This window comes from Fukomys damarensis, unplaced genomic scaffold (assembly GCF_012274545.1).
Source record: "Fukomys damarensis isolate Sample0158 unplaced genomic scaffold, DMR_v1.0_HiC HiC_scaffold_16, whole genome shotgun sequence".
Classification (NCBI taxonomy): Eukaryota; Metazoa; Chordata; class Mammalia; order Rodentia; family Bathyergidae; genus Fukomys; species Fukomys damarensis.
The window spans coordinates 49,677,802-49,693,974 of record NW_022900928.1 but is presented as its reverse complement, the minus strand read 5'-3'; the positions used below and the strand labels follow the sequence as shown (position 1 = coordinate 49,693,974).

At 33.9% G+C, this 16,173-nt stretch overlaps 1 protein-coding gene across 1 annotated transcript in view; it reads right to left on the bottom strand.

The window, feature by feature from the left end:
• Positions 1-16,173, bottom strand: part of Cntn5 (contactin 5) — a 1,105,367-nt gene that overhangs the window by 279,915 nt on the left and 809,279 nt on the right. Inside the window, exon 10 of the mRNA XM_010642035.2 lies at positions 2,067-2,169. Within this exon, the coding sequence (XP_010640337.1) occupies positions 2,067-2,169 (103 nt within the window). The remainder of the gene's footprint in view (positions 1-2,066; positions 2,170-16,173) is intronic.

The window sequence follows — 16,173 nt, the reverse complement described above, 5'->3', positions numbered from 1 at the left end:
TGGTCTGATCCTGACTGACATCTAGCGACAGACTCTGAAGTTCCCAGAACAGAGGCCCAGAAAAATACCATGTTGTAAGTGGAAAACAGCTGAGGTGAGCTGTAAGAACTAAGCAGATGCTCAGACATTAATTTCAAGTTCCTATGATCATGTTGGGACTCAGTGATGATCTACTCCACATGATAATATGCTGAGAGGAATTAACACATTTCATAATGTTATTTCTTTGATCTTGTTTATTTTACAAGGCTAACAGTCTTTGGTAGTGGTAGGTTTATGTCTTTTTCTTTCATTTAAAGACATTTAACAAACCAAATGAAAGAACTTTACTGAGCTGGTTGGTGCTTTTAACCTTCCTTTTACTTATTTATTTTTGAGAGGGGAGGGGTAGCAAAGAAGTTGAAAAAAATAAAGTATTAAAAGAATATAAATGATTTAACTGATCACTCTTATCTAAAAAGCAAGGGCTTTAAGTATCATTTTACTAAACATATTTCATGGATTCTAAAACTGACTACATCTAACATATTAAACTTGCTTGAGGAAATATTCTATATTGTTTCTTTCCTTTATAAATCTATCTTTCTAATTTGTTTCACAATATGACCTCCCTTTGTTTGTGGCTATTGTACAAATTCTGGCATTTAAGAATTATTTAACTGGAGGATATACTAAAACCTTTGGCATCAACACAGAATACACTTTTCATTTATCAGAATCAGATCTTATTGGGACATTTTCAGGAACACTTGGTGCTAGAACACTGCCAAATGGTTAAAAAAAGACTTTCAAGGTATTATTTAACCTTATGTACTTTACTAATATCTTTAATTTTATTAGTACATGTGTCTAGTACATGAGATTTGCATTCCTTGTGGGACGTTGGTGCAGGTACATAACACAATTTAATTCCTGTTTTCATCCCCTAGTATCTTAAGATTGGGAGAGCTGCTTCAGGTATCTCCTCCAATATAATTTAAGTGAATTTTGAATTCTTAAAATATATTTCTACTTATGGGTACCATTTTCTTTAAAGATAGGTTATACACAAATTTATTTTAATTTTTGTCTATAATGATTTTGTTTCTACTTAGATTTGAGAACAACCACAAAGATAAGTTGTTTTAATTCTTCTACAAATTAAAACACATGGGGTTTTCTATGTTTATCCCTAAATCTCCAGTTACCGAGTTTCTCATATTTACTAATATTTTTCTCTTTTATAGGGTAATCCTACAGCTCATAGCACATTTATGTAGCATGTTTTATCTCTAAGTACTGTGGCAGTTAGCTCGACACTACTGAAGTTAGATGATTAGTAACTCTGATAGAGATGCATTTATGCAAATTATAATTACAGAGTTTAGAAAGGACCCTGAGGTCTTATCATCCTTAAAAAAAACACATTCTGTTTAAAATAAATCATAATACTCTAATCAGCTATGATCAAAACACCACTTCTGGCTCTGATTCCAATACCCAAATTGTAAACATCATTGAAAGTGTCTCAGAAATAGAATCTCGGAATATGGCAGAAATTAGGGTATGATTTAGGAATGATTGCATATTGATAGCCCAGGATGTCAAGTTATAATCTCAGGAGACATTGAAATAATCAATTTGTTCACTGTAATTATTACATTTATAATTGTTCATACTATTTTCTTATACCTTTTCAGAATCTACATCATATACATGAGAAGAGATACTGTCTTGTCCTTTAATTTCCATTTATTTACATCTTTGCTAAACATGATTTTTTAAAAATATGAAAATTCTAAGTAGTTACAAATATATACAATTTTAATTTAGAGGTTTTCTCTATGTCAAAGCAACAAAATTATATATATAGATATATATCATATATCTATATATATCACTGTCCACAGAAATGACTAAGATAATAATTATAATTGGTTACTTTGTCAATTCACGTTTTCTTTTTAAAAAATGTACAGCCACCTTGAAGCTTCTGGGAAAATAAAACCTAGCAAAATAAATGATCCAAAAAATGTGTTGCATTTTCATAAACAATTGTGTCTAATTATAGAAGTATATGTACTTACTTGCCAAGTGCAAAGCACTCCATCTTAACAGTTGTTCCCTTAGCAGCTGTAACCGTGAAAGGAAAATGGACCTCAATTTTAGGCTCATATTCTCCCATCACACCTGGGAAATAAAGAATAGACTTTAAGCATAAAATGAATCTTACAATTTATTTCCAGGACTGGAGATGTCACATGGATAATCACTATGGTTTGCTTGGTAATGTGTGTTTGATCACTGCTAATTTTTCTGATACATTGAAATAAAAAGTATATTTATCCTCAATCATTAAGATGAAAACCTAGTCTCTCCCTGGGAACTGGGCTGCATGCCTGCTTAACAACATGTAAAGTTGTAATTATTGAAAGTGTTAATCAACCTTAGTAGTTCAGTTACTGATTAATTCTCCTGAGTAAACAAGTAACTATGAATGCTTCTCCTGGTAAATAGTGTTGTTTCTCTTTAAATTAGAAAATATATCAGAATTTTATCATTGCCAGGTAGTGTATATTCAATTATTAAGCAACTTATATTGATTTTCTATAGTTTGTAATGAATTTCACTAAGAATTCTGGATGTTCCAAAGATTAATCAGACATGGATTTTGTCTCTAATAAAAATATTCTCAAAGAGAAAATCAACATAGACTTAAATATGGGAAAAAAGCTGTATTTCAAAATGCTGTAGTGCAAGGTAGAAAGTGATAGCCGCCATGACTGAGGTGTCTTTAAAATGTTATGAAAGTAGAAAGGCTCATAAATATAATTAGGATTTCCATAAGTGGGGGAAAGATAGGAAACAAAGCATATTGCCTATTGGAACAAAGCCAAAGACATGAGAAACCACTGAAAATAGAAATATCAATTTTCCTACTACTGTATGTTGGCATGTGAAGGGAAATGATATGAGGTAAGTTTGAAAATGTAGTGTCCAAATAGTAGAAGATTTGATTATCAGAGTAAATATTGTCATAAACCTGCATCTAAGTTGGAGTTATTGGGGTTTTAAGAAAGTGACATTATACAGAGACGTATATATTAGAATTAGAAGTTCATTACTTTATTCTAACATTACAAGGTAGAGGTGACAAATCCTTGAGTTACTGTAGTAAAAACAGAAAATACGGAGAAAAACCAAGAAAGAAGTGAACTGCTAAATTTAGTAAACAATGTGATAGAAGACAAGCCTGTAATAGTATCAATAATGAAAGTAAGGTTTCCAGCATCAGGGGTTTGCTGATGTCACAAAAAAAATTAGGTGACAACTGTAGAGTATTTGTTGATTTTCAGTTTAAGATCAATAAATTTGCATTACTTAATACATATTCAGAAGTGAATGTTTGACATACAGTGCAAATAAGAGAGTGAAGCTAGGATTGGGCTCCATGTAGTTGGTAAACACTTGCTCTCATCATTTAGAGGTGGCTGGTGAAGCCTCCAGAGCTGACAGAACTTTTATCTACTGAAATCTAATGTACTGGGTGAGGCCTGGTGGACTCCACTGTTAGTGCTTTCAGGTTGCCCTCAAGCTGATCTTCACCTAAAAATAAGCACAATGATTTGTCACAGATTTCTGTGAGGATACCGCATTTGTGGTTAAGGATGTCTATTTTTTATGACATAGTTGTATACACTGAGTTTTTGTAGATGTGTGGCATAGAGAGTAACTCTTTTGTGCATGTGCGGTACATGGGAGAAGAAAGTAAAAAGCCAGACAAGGTAAGATAAATGCTACTGACATGTAGGTAAGATTCAGTGAACATGTACAGGGAGAAAAGGCTAGCTTTGGCAAGGAAATCTTTTTAGGAGTTGATGTGAAATAAATCTTGAAGGAAGAATGTGAACAGTGTTAAATGGAAAGTGTTTTAGCTCATCTAACAAGACTATCTCCATTTTTTGCGCTTTCTTTTTGACAAAACAGTTACAACAGAGAAATTTTCAATAATGTTTTCATCACAGGGATTGGACTTCTAGACCTGGCTCTGATGAGCAGGCTGTAACCCAGTTACTTCTGGGTTTCCTTTTTCAATCTGTAAACTGGGAGGGTAGAAAGGAATTACCATTACTTTTAGTGCCCTGCCCTGGCTGGCTAATTCCAACTTTTCTAATGTTTGTTGCACTTCAAGAATCTAATAGCAAGTAAATTACATTAATACTATTATGTCGCTTAAAAGAGATATTTAAGTGCTTTTTATCTGTCTCTTTCTCAATAATATTTTTCCTCTTCTACTTCTTTTTCTAATATCTCTCCCTGCCCCTACTGCCACACTTTCCAACTTCCTTCATTTTATATCCTCCTTACACCCATTTTGTTCCAGGGTCTCTCCTGAACAACTTGAATAGCAGGATTTGGTCTTCTTGTTGATATTATGCACTCAGCTGAATGTATTCAATAATAAACTCTTTATTTTTAATACCCATTTACTTTTAAGGTCTTACATGAGGATTCCTAGACTTCCTATTCAACAGGCACCTTTGTTTAAATCAAGCCATTCAAAAGTTAATTTATGATCCATTTTTTCAAATTGAGTTTATGGGTACAATCTAGGTCTACAGTACAGTTACATTCATTACTGGGATGCTGTACCTTCACATGACAGGTCTTTGTTCGCATTTTTCCCCTTGTCCCTGCCCTCCCTTCACTCCTCTCTCCCATTCCCCATTAACAGACTCTTTATTTCCATTTTTCATTTTCTCATGCTTTTCTCTTTTGTCTTATTTCCTTGCCCCTACCCTTCCCACTTTCCCTACACCTTTAGCCCTTTTCTTCCTATTTCACACTCAATTGTCCCATTAGGATCTTGTGTACTATTATAGTTTTTCACACCAGAGAAACTATTTGGTATTTTTACATGTGTGACTTATTTATTTCACTTAGAAGTATATCCTCAATATGTGTCCATTTTCCTATGAATGATTCTAGTTTCTCATTCTTTATGGCTGAGTAGTATTCTATTTTATAGAAAAACCACATCTTATTTATCCAGTTTCAACAGATGGGCAGGTGGGCTCTTTCCAAGTTTTAGCTATTACAAACTGTGCCACTATAAACATTGGTGTGCATAGGTCACTGTGATATGATTCTTTTAATTCTTTTGGAAAGATACCCAGCAGAGGGATGGCTGAGTCAAACGGAACCTCTAGTCCCAGCTCTTTGAGGTATCTCCATATTGATTTCCACAGTGGTTGCACCAGTCTGCACTCCCACCAACAATGGAGAAAGGTTCCTTTCTCCCCACAACCCCACCAACATTTGTTATTGTGTGATTTCTTGATAGCAGCCATTCTTTGTGGGATGAGGTGGAATCTCAGTGTTGTTTCCATCTGCATCTCTCAAATGACAAGTGATGTGGAACATTTTTTCATATATTTACTTGCTGCTTTTACTTGATAAATGTGTGTTCATTTCAGATGCCCATTTTTGAATTGAGTCTTTGTATTTGTGGGGGCTCATTGTTTTGAGTTCTTTATATATTCTGGATGATTGTCCTTTGTCTGAGGAGCAGCTGGTAAAAATTTTTTCCCACATTGTAGGTTGTGTCTTAGTTCTGTTGATTGTTTCTTTTGCAGTGCAGAAGCTTTTTAATAAGATGAGATCCCAGTTGATTCTTTCTGCTAGTTCCCGTGCTACTGAGGACTTGTTCATAAAGTCTTTTCCTACGCCAATGTCTTCAAGAGTTCTGCCTAATTTATCTTCCAGCAAGTTTAGTATTTCTGTTTTAATATTTAGTTCTTTAATCCACTTTGATTTTAATTTAGTGCATGGTGAAAGATAAGGGTCTAGTTTTAATCTTTGGCAGGTTGAGATCCAGTTTTTCTAACACCATTTATTAAAGAGGCTATCCATCTTCCAGTGGGGATGGTCAGCTCCTTTGTCCAAGATAAGGTAGCTAAGTACATGTGGAGTTGTTTCTGTATCTTCCAGTCTTTTCCACTGATCCTCAGGTCTGTTTCTTTGCCAATACCATGCTGTTTTTATCACAGTGGCTTTGTAGTATTGTTTCAGATTGGGAATTGTTATACCCACTGCCATGTGTCTGTTGCCTAGGATGCTTCTGCTATTCTAGGTCTCTTATGGCTCCAAATGGATTGTTGGATTCTTCTTTCTAGTTCTGTGAAGTATAGTGCTGGAATTTCAACTGGTATTGCATTGAATCTGTATCGCAGTTTTGGTAGTATGGCCATTTTCACTATGTTGATTCTTCCTACCCAAGAGCAGGGGATATCTTTCCATTTTCTTCTATCCTCTTCGATCTCTTTTTTCAGAGTGCTATAGTTTTCAGTGTAGAGGTCTTTTGCTTCTTTTGTTAGATTGATTCCCAGATACTTCATTTTTTTGGGTGCTAGTGTGAAAGGAATTGTTTTCCCTAATTTCTTGTTTGGTGAGCCTGTTATTCGTGTACAAGAAGGCTATTGATTTTTGGGTGTTGACCTTGTATCCAGCTACTCTGCTAAAAGTGTCTATTAAGTCAAGAAATCTTTTGGTGGCGTTTTTGGGGTCTTTAATGTAGAGTATCATATCATCAGCAAATAATGACAGTTTAACTTCTTCCTTTTCTGTCATATCACTTTAATTTCTCTTGTCTAATAATGACAGTTTAAGTTCTTCCTTTCCTATCTTTATTGCTTTAATTTCTCTTGTCTAATTGCTATGGCTAATGTTTCCAGAACTATATCAAAGAGGAGTGGTGATAGTGGGCCTCCTTGTCTTGTTCCTGATTTTAACATGAAGGTTTCCAGTGTTTGGACATTTAATATGATGTTGGCTGTTGGTTTTTCATTGATAGCCTTTATTAAGTTGAGATATAGAACATCTATTCCAATTTTTTGCAGGGTTTTTATCATAAATGGGTGTTGAATTTTGTCAAATGCTTTTTCTTCATCTATTGAGAGGATCATGTGGTTCTCGTCCTTGAATTTGTTTATATAGTGTATTACATTTATTGAATTATGTATATTGAATCATCCTTGCATCCCTGGAATAAATCCAACTTGGTCAGGATGTATTATCTTCTTGATGATCCTCTGAATTCTGTTAGCTAGTATCTTATTAAGGATTTTTGCATCTATATTCATTAAGGAGATTGGCCTGTAGTTCTCTTTTTTAGTTAGGTCTTTCCCTGGTTTGGAAATCAGAGTAACATTTGCTTCCAGGAATGAATTTGGAAGTATTGCTTCCCTTCCAATTTCATTGAAAAGTTTAAAGAGTAGTGGCAGTGGTTCTTCTTTAATGCCCTGTAAAATTCAGCAGTGAATCTATCAGGACCTGGGCTTTTCTTTGTTGGTAAACTTTTAATTACCTTTTCAATTTCACTGATTGTAATTGGGGTTTTCTATCTTCTTCATTCAACTTTGGTAATTCATAAGTATCTAGAAATCTGTCCATTTCTTCTGTGTTTTCCATTTTATTAGAGTACATTTTCTCATAGTAGGTATTAATGATCCTCTGGATTTCTGTGGCATCTGTTGTGATCGCCTTTTTCATTCCTGACTGTATGAATTTGAGCCTTTTCTTTCCTTTTTTTGATAAGGTTTATCAATTTTATTTATTCTTTCAAAAAACCAACTCTTCAATTCATTTATTTTTTGTATCATTTTCTTAGTTTCCATTGCATTTATAATTTCCTTTCTTGTTTGAGCTTTGGGTTTTTCTTGCTCTTCTTTTTCTAGTAGTCTAAGAGTCATTGTTAGCTTGTTTATTTGAGCTTGCTCTGTTTTCCTAATGTGGGCATTCAGTGCTATGAATTTTCCATGTATAACTGCTTTCATTGTGTCCCATAGATTCCTGTATGTTGTACTGGCATTTTCATTTATTTGTAAAAACTGTCTGATTTCTTCAGTTTCCTCTGTGATCCATTGATTGTTCAGGAGAGTGTTGTGAAGTTCCTATGGTTTCTTATGCTATTGGTCTCCAGCTTTATTGCACTGTGATCTGATAGTATACAGGGAATAACTTCATTTCTTTTGCATTTATTCAAACCTGTTTTGTGAGCTAGTATGTGATCTAACTTGGAGAATGACCAATGTGTAGCTGAAAAGAATGTCTATTCTGATTTTGTGGGGTGGAACATTCTATAGACATGTAATAAGTCCATCCGTTCAAAAGCTTTGTTCAGTTCTAGTATTTCGTTGTTGATTTTTTGCCTAGATGATCTATTTGTGATGGTGGGGGTATTTAGATCCCCCACTACAATAGTATTAGTGCTTATTTGGTTTTTCATGTTTCTTAATATTTGTTTTATATAGTTGGGGGCCTTAATATTTGGTGCATATATGCTTATGATTGTCATCTCTTCCTCTTGAATTGTTCCCCTTACAAGGATGTAGTAGCCTTCTTTGTCTCTCTTATTCAGTTTGAAATTTATTGTGTCCGAGAATAAGATTGCAACTCCTGCTTTTTTATGGGCTCCTGTCATGTGGAGAATTGTTTTCTATCCATTCACTTTCAGTCTATGGGCTTCTTTTTGCACTAGGTGTGTTTCTTGTATACAACATATTGTTGGGTTTTGCTTCTTAATCCATTCTGCCAATCTGTTTCTCTTGATTGGTGAATTAAGGCCATTGACATTGATAATTATAACTGATATATACTGACTTATTATTGTCATGTTGTTATCCTCTTGTTGACTCTTTTTAATATTTTGTCCTCTCCTTTTAGTTTCTTGCCTTGGCTATTTGAATTTCTCTGTTTGGCCTCATTGTATTGTGATCTTTATTGTCTTTTTCTAGGATATTGTTTAAAATTCCTTGTAGTGCTGGTTTCATATTCATGAAGTTTCTCAAGTGTTCTTTGTCATGGAAGTTATCTTATTTCTCCATCCATTTTGAAAGAGAGTTTTGCAGGATACATCAGTCTTGGTTGTAGGTTGTTTTCTTTTAGGACTTGAAATACCTCACTCCAGGCTCTCCTTGACCTGAGGGTTTGTGTTGAAAAGTCTGCTGTGATTCTGATGGGCTTTCCTTTGCATGTGATTTGTTTATTTTCTCTTACTGCTTGTAGTATTTTGTTCTTCTGTTGGGTTTCTGGGATCTTGATTATTATATGTCTAGGTGTAGATTTTTTTTGATTGTGGCTAGTTGGAGTACTGTATGCCTCACTTATCTGTATGCCAAATTCTTCCCCTCTGTTTGGGAGGTTTTCTGTCATTAAATCTGTGAACAGCTTTTTTAAGTCATTTGCATTTTCTCCTGCTACTTCATGGGTTCCTATCAGTCTTATGTTATTCTTCTATGCATCATCTAGGAGTTGTTGGATCGATTTCTCATGCTCTCTTACTGTTTTTAAGAGACCTCTATTTTTACAGTCACTGAGATTCTATCTTCATAATCTTATTCTGTTGCATATGCTTTCAGTAGAGTTTTTAATCTCCTGGATATCTGTTTGAATCTGTTTAATGGATTACATTTCTTTCCTATGTTGGGTGTTCATTGTTTCCATTTCTTTCTTATTATTCTAGGCTTTCATGGTTTCTATTATGTTCCTAAGCTCATCTATTTTTTTTGTCAGTTTCTGTTCTGGAGTCTCAAATCATATCTTTCATTTTGCTCATCATCTCTATAGTTATCTTGGAAATTATTTCTATTTTGAATTTTTCTAGGGCTTGATCAGTTTTGTTACTTCCTGTGCTGTGAGTTCTGAGTGTCCTGGAGGTTCACTATCAGACTTTTCATCCTTCTTTGCCCTACTGTTTGCCATTGGTGGACTGGAAGTCTGTCTTTGTGGCTTGCTTAAGTGTTTTCTCTTCTTTATTTTTGCTCTTGGGTTCCCCTTGATTCAATCTCTGGGTCATTAAATCTTCCTGATATCCTTGCGTCCCTGCCTTTGATTCTCTAGTGACTTATAGACATTCTTATTTTCATAATTGAGAAAACAACTCATTGAATCAATCCCTATCATTTATCCCAATCGATACAATCAGGAACACAATAGGATCAGCCACCACCTTTTATAGCCAGCCATTCCTCTGTAGAGTGCATCCAAAGACTGGCACAATCAGGGGATCTGAGAGCAGGGTGAGAGCGCGTTGCTAAGCGGCACTTGCTCAGCTACCCTCCTGGCACTGCTGGATCTGGGCAATCAATGGTACCCGCCAAGAAAGGTGTGGCTCTGAAGGAGGCCCATAGATCGGGCTGGGCCACGTGGCAGAGGGGAATCTTGATCCCTCTATTTTTAAAGATGAGTCTATAGTCTTATTGGTTCTAAAAATAACTTTTTTCAGTAACAATTTATATAATACATATTAAATCTAACCCCCTTGCCTTCCTAGTTCTCTGTGAGTGTTGGCAGTTACTAAGTGTTGTACAGTGTTACAGAAATGTAGTTATAATCAATTGTTTGTACAGTATTTATGTATAATTATTTCTAGTAAGTTGTTCAGAGATCTCAAAAGAAAAGGTTGAATCTGCATTTTGATTTCCTTTCTCAACCTAAATATTCCCTTTAGAACCTATATTAACATATTTGTATTCATTAAAGCAGCAGCTGAAATAAACCTATATATTAAAATAAAATGAAGAAATTTGAATAATAGGTTTTAAGTTATACTACCTAATTTGAGCTGCAATGCAAGAAATTATAAGTGATTCCTTTTAATTTTTCTCTGAGATCAATGGTTTATATAGAAGGGCAGAGCTCTTCAGATATGTCTTGCTCTTTACAACTGATCACACTCATCCACTTTAAGTTTTGATTTTAAATTCCATGGTAAAATTATTTTAGATCTAAAGTGGCTGTAGCTATGGCTGTGTGGTTTATTATGTTTGTAGTTTTTAATATCTCAAGTCATGTGCAGTTTAGCTTATAATTTTTTGTATTGAGTAGCATTTGATACTGAAAGAAAGAAAAAGTTCTATGAGATACCATGTTGAAGATCAAAGTATTGGGCTTATCTTAGACTGTTATTATCAGCCTGAATACTTGTGGTGTTATATCTTTCCCCATACCTGTCTCTCCTGGCTTACATGGTTGCTGTTCTCTGCAAATGTGTACCATTAAGAGATGACCTCAAATTCCTATTAAATAGAACCTCATAATTCCTAACAAATAGAACCTTTCCAACTGTGAGTACATTACTCTTCTATGTCTTTGTGGTTGTTAATGTTGTTCTTACTTACTGCCTTTACTTAGAAAGAGCCAGAGTGAGTGCTGCCCTAAGTGGAGGGCCATTTGCAAAAATGTTTCTACAAGGATGTTACAGAACAGGGAGTGAATGGCACCAGAAGACGCTAGACAGCATATAAAAGTTTTAGGGGCTGGGGATTTAGCTCAGCTGTTCCACTGCCTGCCTCACAGGCAAAGTGCAAGGCTCAGAGTTCAATCCCCAGCAAAAAAAAAAAAAAAAAAAAAAAAAAAAAAAAGGGCCCAGAGTCCAACTCTAACACTACTAATGAAGATTTATGAAGGTAGAACTATGGATTCTTTATTTCAATAGTTTCCCTAAATCATTTTATGCACCTTAAGGAAATTCATATTTGGACCTTCTTTGTTTCTGATTTTTATGATGTTACTTGTTATCCTCAGGATTAGAGTATAGTAGACTAACATGCCTGAAAAATGGCATACAAAGGTCTAAAAGCATGTCAAATTCATTGGCAACTTCTCCTATTAAAGCAAATAATGTTCAAGCTGTATGTATTGTTATTCCTGAAAGAGACAGGCTTTTTTCCTAATTTGCTGTGCGTTTTGTTCTAATTAGTCAGTGTCTATGCAACAGCAGTTATTACATGTATCAAATGACACTTCTTTCTGACACCCATAAAAATGCTCATTTCTAGGGTCAAGAATTCCTGTTTAGTAAATTTTAAAAGTATGGCTAAGATAATGAGTTGGAAGAATTTGGCTATTTTCCTTTTGTCCAAATAACATAAATTCACATTTTCATCTTTAACATTTTTATCAAAACTATACAACCTGTCTCACGCTCCAAGGATAACAGAAATTTACTCAGCACTTCTTTTGGAAAATGCTTTTTCAATATTCTGTAACTGAGTGAATGAGACAGTAACTACTATATTCCTACACAGGTTTTGCCTTCCTAGTCATAGTTATTAACTTGTGGGCACCTAACCCAAGCTTGGCGGATTATATTATCCTATTGTCCTACTCACAGTGATCGGTTTACACACAGGCAGTGAAAGCTGAGATGTTTCAACTAAGTCCCAGCCATTTGTTGGTGGCAAAAAAGTCCTCATTTCCAATGGCTCCTAGAGCTCCATTGCATAGCAAAGGGTAATCCATTACTGAAGATAACTAACCCAATTTAGACAGAACTAAGTTAATATATATGAAGGAGAGATGGGAAACAGCATGGTAGCATTGTCAGTTCTCTCTCCTTCTTGTTTTCTTCTAGGTGAAAAAAATATTTATTTTGATTATTTTGAGTTGGGCTTCTCATTTCTGATTGATATGACATCATGCACAGCATAATCAATAGTTACCCAATGTCAGCTTCTATAGGTAGTGTGGTATCTGGAAAGGGGACAAAACAGTAGTATGAGACTTCTGTATTTTTAAGCATTTTACAATTTAGTAGAGGATGTGAATTCTTACAGAACACAAAACATATGCTGTACAAGTAACTTAATAAAAGAGAATAAATGAAATTGTTATGGCTCTGGCAAAATATTATGAAAGATGAAAGGAAGTTAAAATTACTGAGAAAATTTAGAAAAATTGAGAACGCACTTTAACTGGTTTGTGCTGTCAGGATAGAAGTTAAAAGTCATAAGATTATAGTTTAATGACCCTATGAAGGGTGTAGAAATGACTTTCTTATGGTATTGTTACACAGTATGAAGATGTAATAAGGGAGAAACATCAACTAGAAGTTGAGGTTAGTGATAAATAATAGCTAATAACATTTTTCTTTATTAATATCTCAGCAATAACTTGATTAATTTATAGTAGTGCTCTTTGGAATATTTCAATAATAATTAAGCCATTAGTTTCACTTAGAGATAACACCTCAGTCACCATTACATGTATCCATTGTCATCAGTGATCTGATATTGATAAATTGAGCAATGAAGTATTAATAATGAAGATTTACCCAAGATATATTTCAAAGTGAAAACCCTTGACCTGAAGTATATTTTCCATATTAGGAAATGGTGAAATAACAATGAAATATTTTGGGAATTTCCATTTATTTCACAAGAAATATATGTAATATCTGTAATATCTGCTACATTATTTGATAATTCTTGTATTTCAATGAATGTTTCACTTTCAATTATTTTTGCTATTGTTTTAAAACATATGAGTTTAAATTTACAGTCACTTTGTTACATAAGCTCCTGGGTAAGAAAATGAAAGTGTAAATAAAGAACAATAAGAATAATGATACAATAATAATGATGCAAATGAAAAGAGTGGAAATTACTAAATAGGCACATTATGCTTGATGTTCTTTTTCTAAGTGTGACACATGTGATTGTATCCATCCTCTCAAGACATATGAAATATCAATCTGTGATTTGTAGATAAATGATGTAATTTCAAACTCTGCCTTGGTTCTGTTAAACTAAGGTATCACACAACTCCAGATCTCAAGTTTTTTTTAAGATGTCATGATAGATAATGCTAATTATCTTGTGAGTTTAGAAATCACTGTTAATAGAAAATATAGATCATACATCAAGGTGCATATCTTTGCTTATTATAGTCAAATAAATATAAGTCAATCCCAGAGAATTTAAATCATCTAGAAGAGTATCCCAATGACTTCTTTTCATTTCCATAATGAATCACTGATAAATCACAATTTCACAACATATCATTTTCTTCTTTCCAAAAGACTACATTACCCTGAATCATAATTTCTTGAGGTGAATCATTGCTATGTAAGTAAAGGGACTGAAGATCTCTTGAAAATGAAAAATAAATGGCTTGAGTCATCAATAGGTAAATGCACTATTATGAGAATTATTTATAGACAGACAGAGGAAAAAATAAAGTTTTACCATTAAGAGAAAGTGTTCTCATCATTATTATAGAGATAGCCTAAAAATCAGAGAAGCCAATTGATTTGTATTTCCTTCCAAATATCAAGAATAAATTGATCAAGGGGATGCTGCAAATTTAATTACTTTTCTCTGATTGAAGAATTTAAAGACTTATTTTCTTCGCCTACTTTTGCCCCTATGATTTAGGGAAATATATCCATCTATCTCCACCATCATCTCAGGTTCTATTTAATGTCCATCAATAACTTAGAAAAATATTTTAAATAGGTAATCAAGGCAAATCTAAATTACACGAAAATAGTTTTTACATCAACATATCCAAAGTGTACAGATAATATATTGAAACAATGAGGGTAAAACTGGGGCATTTGGTGATTACAAAGGCTGTGCATAACATCTGAGTCCTGTGTTACAAGCCCTGATCTTGAATTTCTCTAATATTTTCTTTGTTTCACCATGTTAGGAATTTACTGAAAATAAATGTCTCAAGTTTGCTTAAATATGCTTCTATTCTTTTCAACTAGAGACTGTTCATTCAAACTGCTTGCCATTTCTAAATTTGTATCATTCTTTAGAAAGACTGTTCCCTTTGTAAATGTATGTAAGCAATATTTATCTACCAATCTATACAGTAATCATCAAGAAATCAAGGGATTTTAAATTTCCTGGAGGAATTAGTTCTGCCAGCTCAGTTGATCTGCTGACTAGTTATGTAACTCTGGGGGGGAACCCCAAACATGACAAATTGTTTTAAACTATTGTTAAAAGCTTATTTTTATACTTTAATCTGCACAGATTGCTTTCTCACTGCAGTCTTGTAAGAATATCAACATTCCTGCTGATATCACTCACATTTGAGTTACTTAGCATATCAGTCCCTGATTTGCTCTGTAAACAACTCACATTTTTTATTTTACAGACTCTTAGTAATTTCAAAGAGTCCATGTATTCTATGGTTCAAAGGGGGAATGTTTCCAGAGAAGAATGCTGATTATCAGAGACTCATCACAGGCCTTCACATGCATTAAAGAGCCTATAGATGTAAAGAAGAAAGGAATCAACATTGACTGAACACCCTGGTATAAGCCTGATGTTTGGCTAAGTATATGCAAGTGAGTTGTCACTTAAATCTCAGAAAATACAACAAGGCATATATGATTATCCCCATTTTCAATAAGAGCATAGTCACTATTGTGAAGTTTAAGTAAATCCTTTATAACCACTGAGTTAGTAAAGGATAGACAAGGGATTCACACTGACAGCTGTATTATTTCTGAAGTCACTTCCTCTTATCCTTTTATGGTGATTCCCAGGAGTAGTTTATTGTTTTATATTTTTCCTGATACCTAGGATCAAACTCAGGACCTTGCCCTTGCCAGGTAGGCATGATGCCACACTAAGCTACATATCCAGGAATAGTTCTTGTCATTTGCAAAACAGAATTTACTTAATCATTTCCAATTCTGTAAACATTAAAGATCTACTTTACCCATTTTTTCTTCAGGAAAGTCTTTCCTAAACCTCTTCTCTGCTCACCTCTTTCCCATACAGGTCAAAGCCCTCTGGTCGCTTCATTTGTGTCTCTGTGTGTGTAAACATTTATACACATGTGCACGTGTGCACACACACACACACACACACATATATATATATATATTTGTATTTTTCTGTAATTTGTTTTTTGGAAAAAGTACTCACTGATATTTTCAATAGTTCAACCTGATCATCTTCTATATCTCTTTTAAATATCTATTTTCTGATTTTTTAACCAGGAGAAAAACTGTATCATTTTGTCACTTTCATTTCCTACCAAATCAGTGCCCAGTAAGATTTTGGGGTCAAATTGATGAAAATACTTCTTTTTATCATTTTTGTGGAAGATGTATAATTGGTGACAGCAGAGCTGAGAGTATTTTATATCTAAGTGGTATAATGCTATATTTCATTATGTACTGAGGTACATTTAAGGTGGTTTTAAAATCCATAATCACAAATATTTATATTAAATTTAAATTATTGGGATCATCAAGTGATAAAACATTTTATAATTAAAAAACTGATAAAATTGTTCAATTTCTTCATAGTCACTTATATGTCATGTCAATTTCATTTCTATTGCATCTTTCCAATTCACTCCTTTAATTCCAGTCTGAATGTCATTACA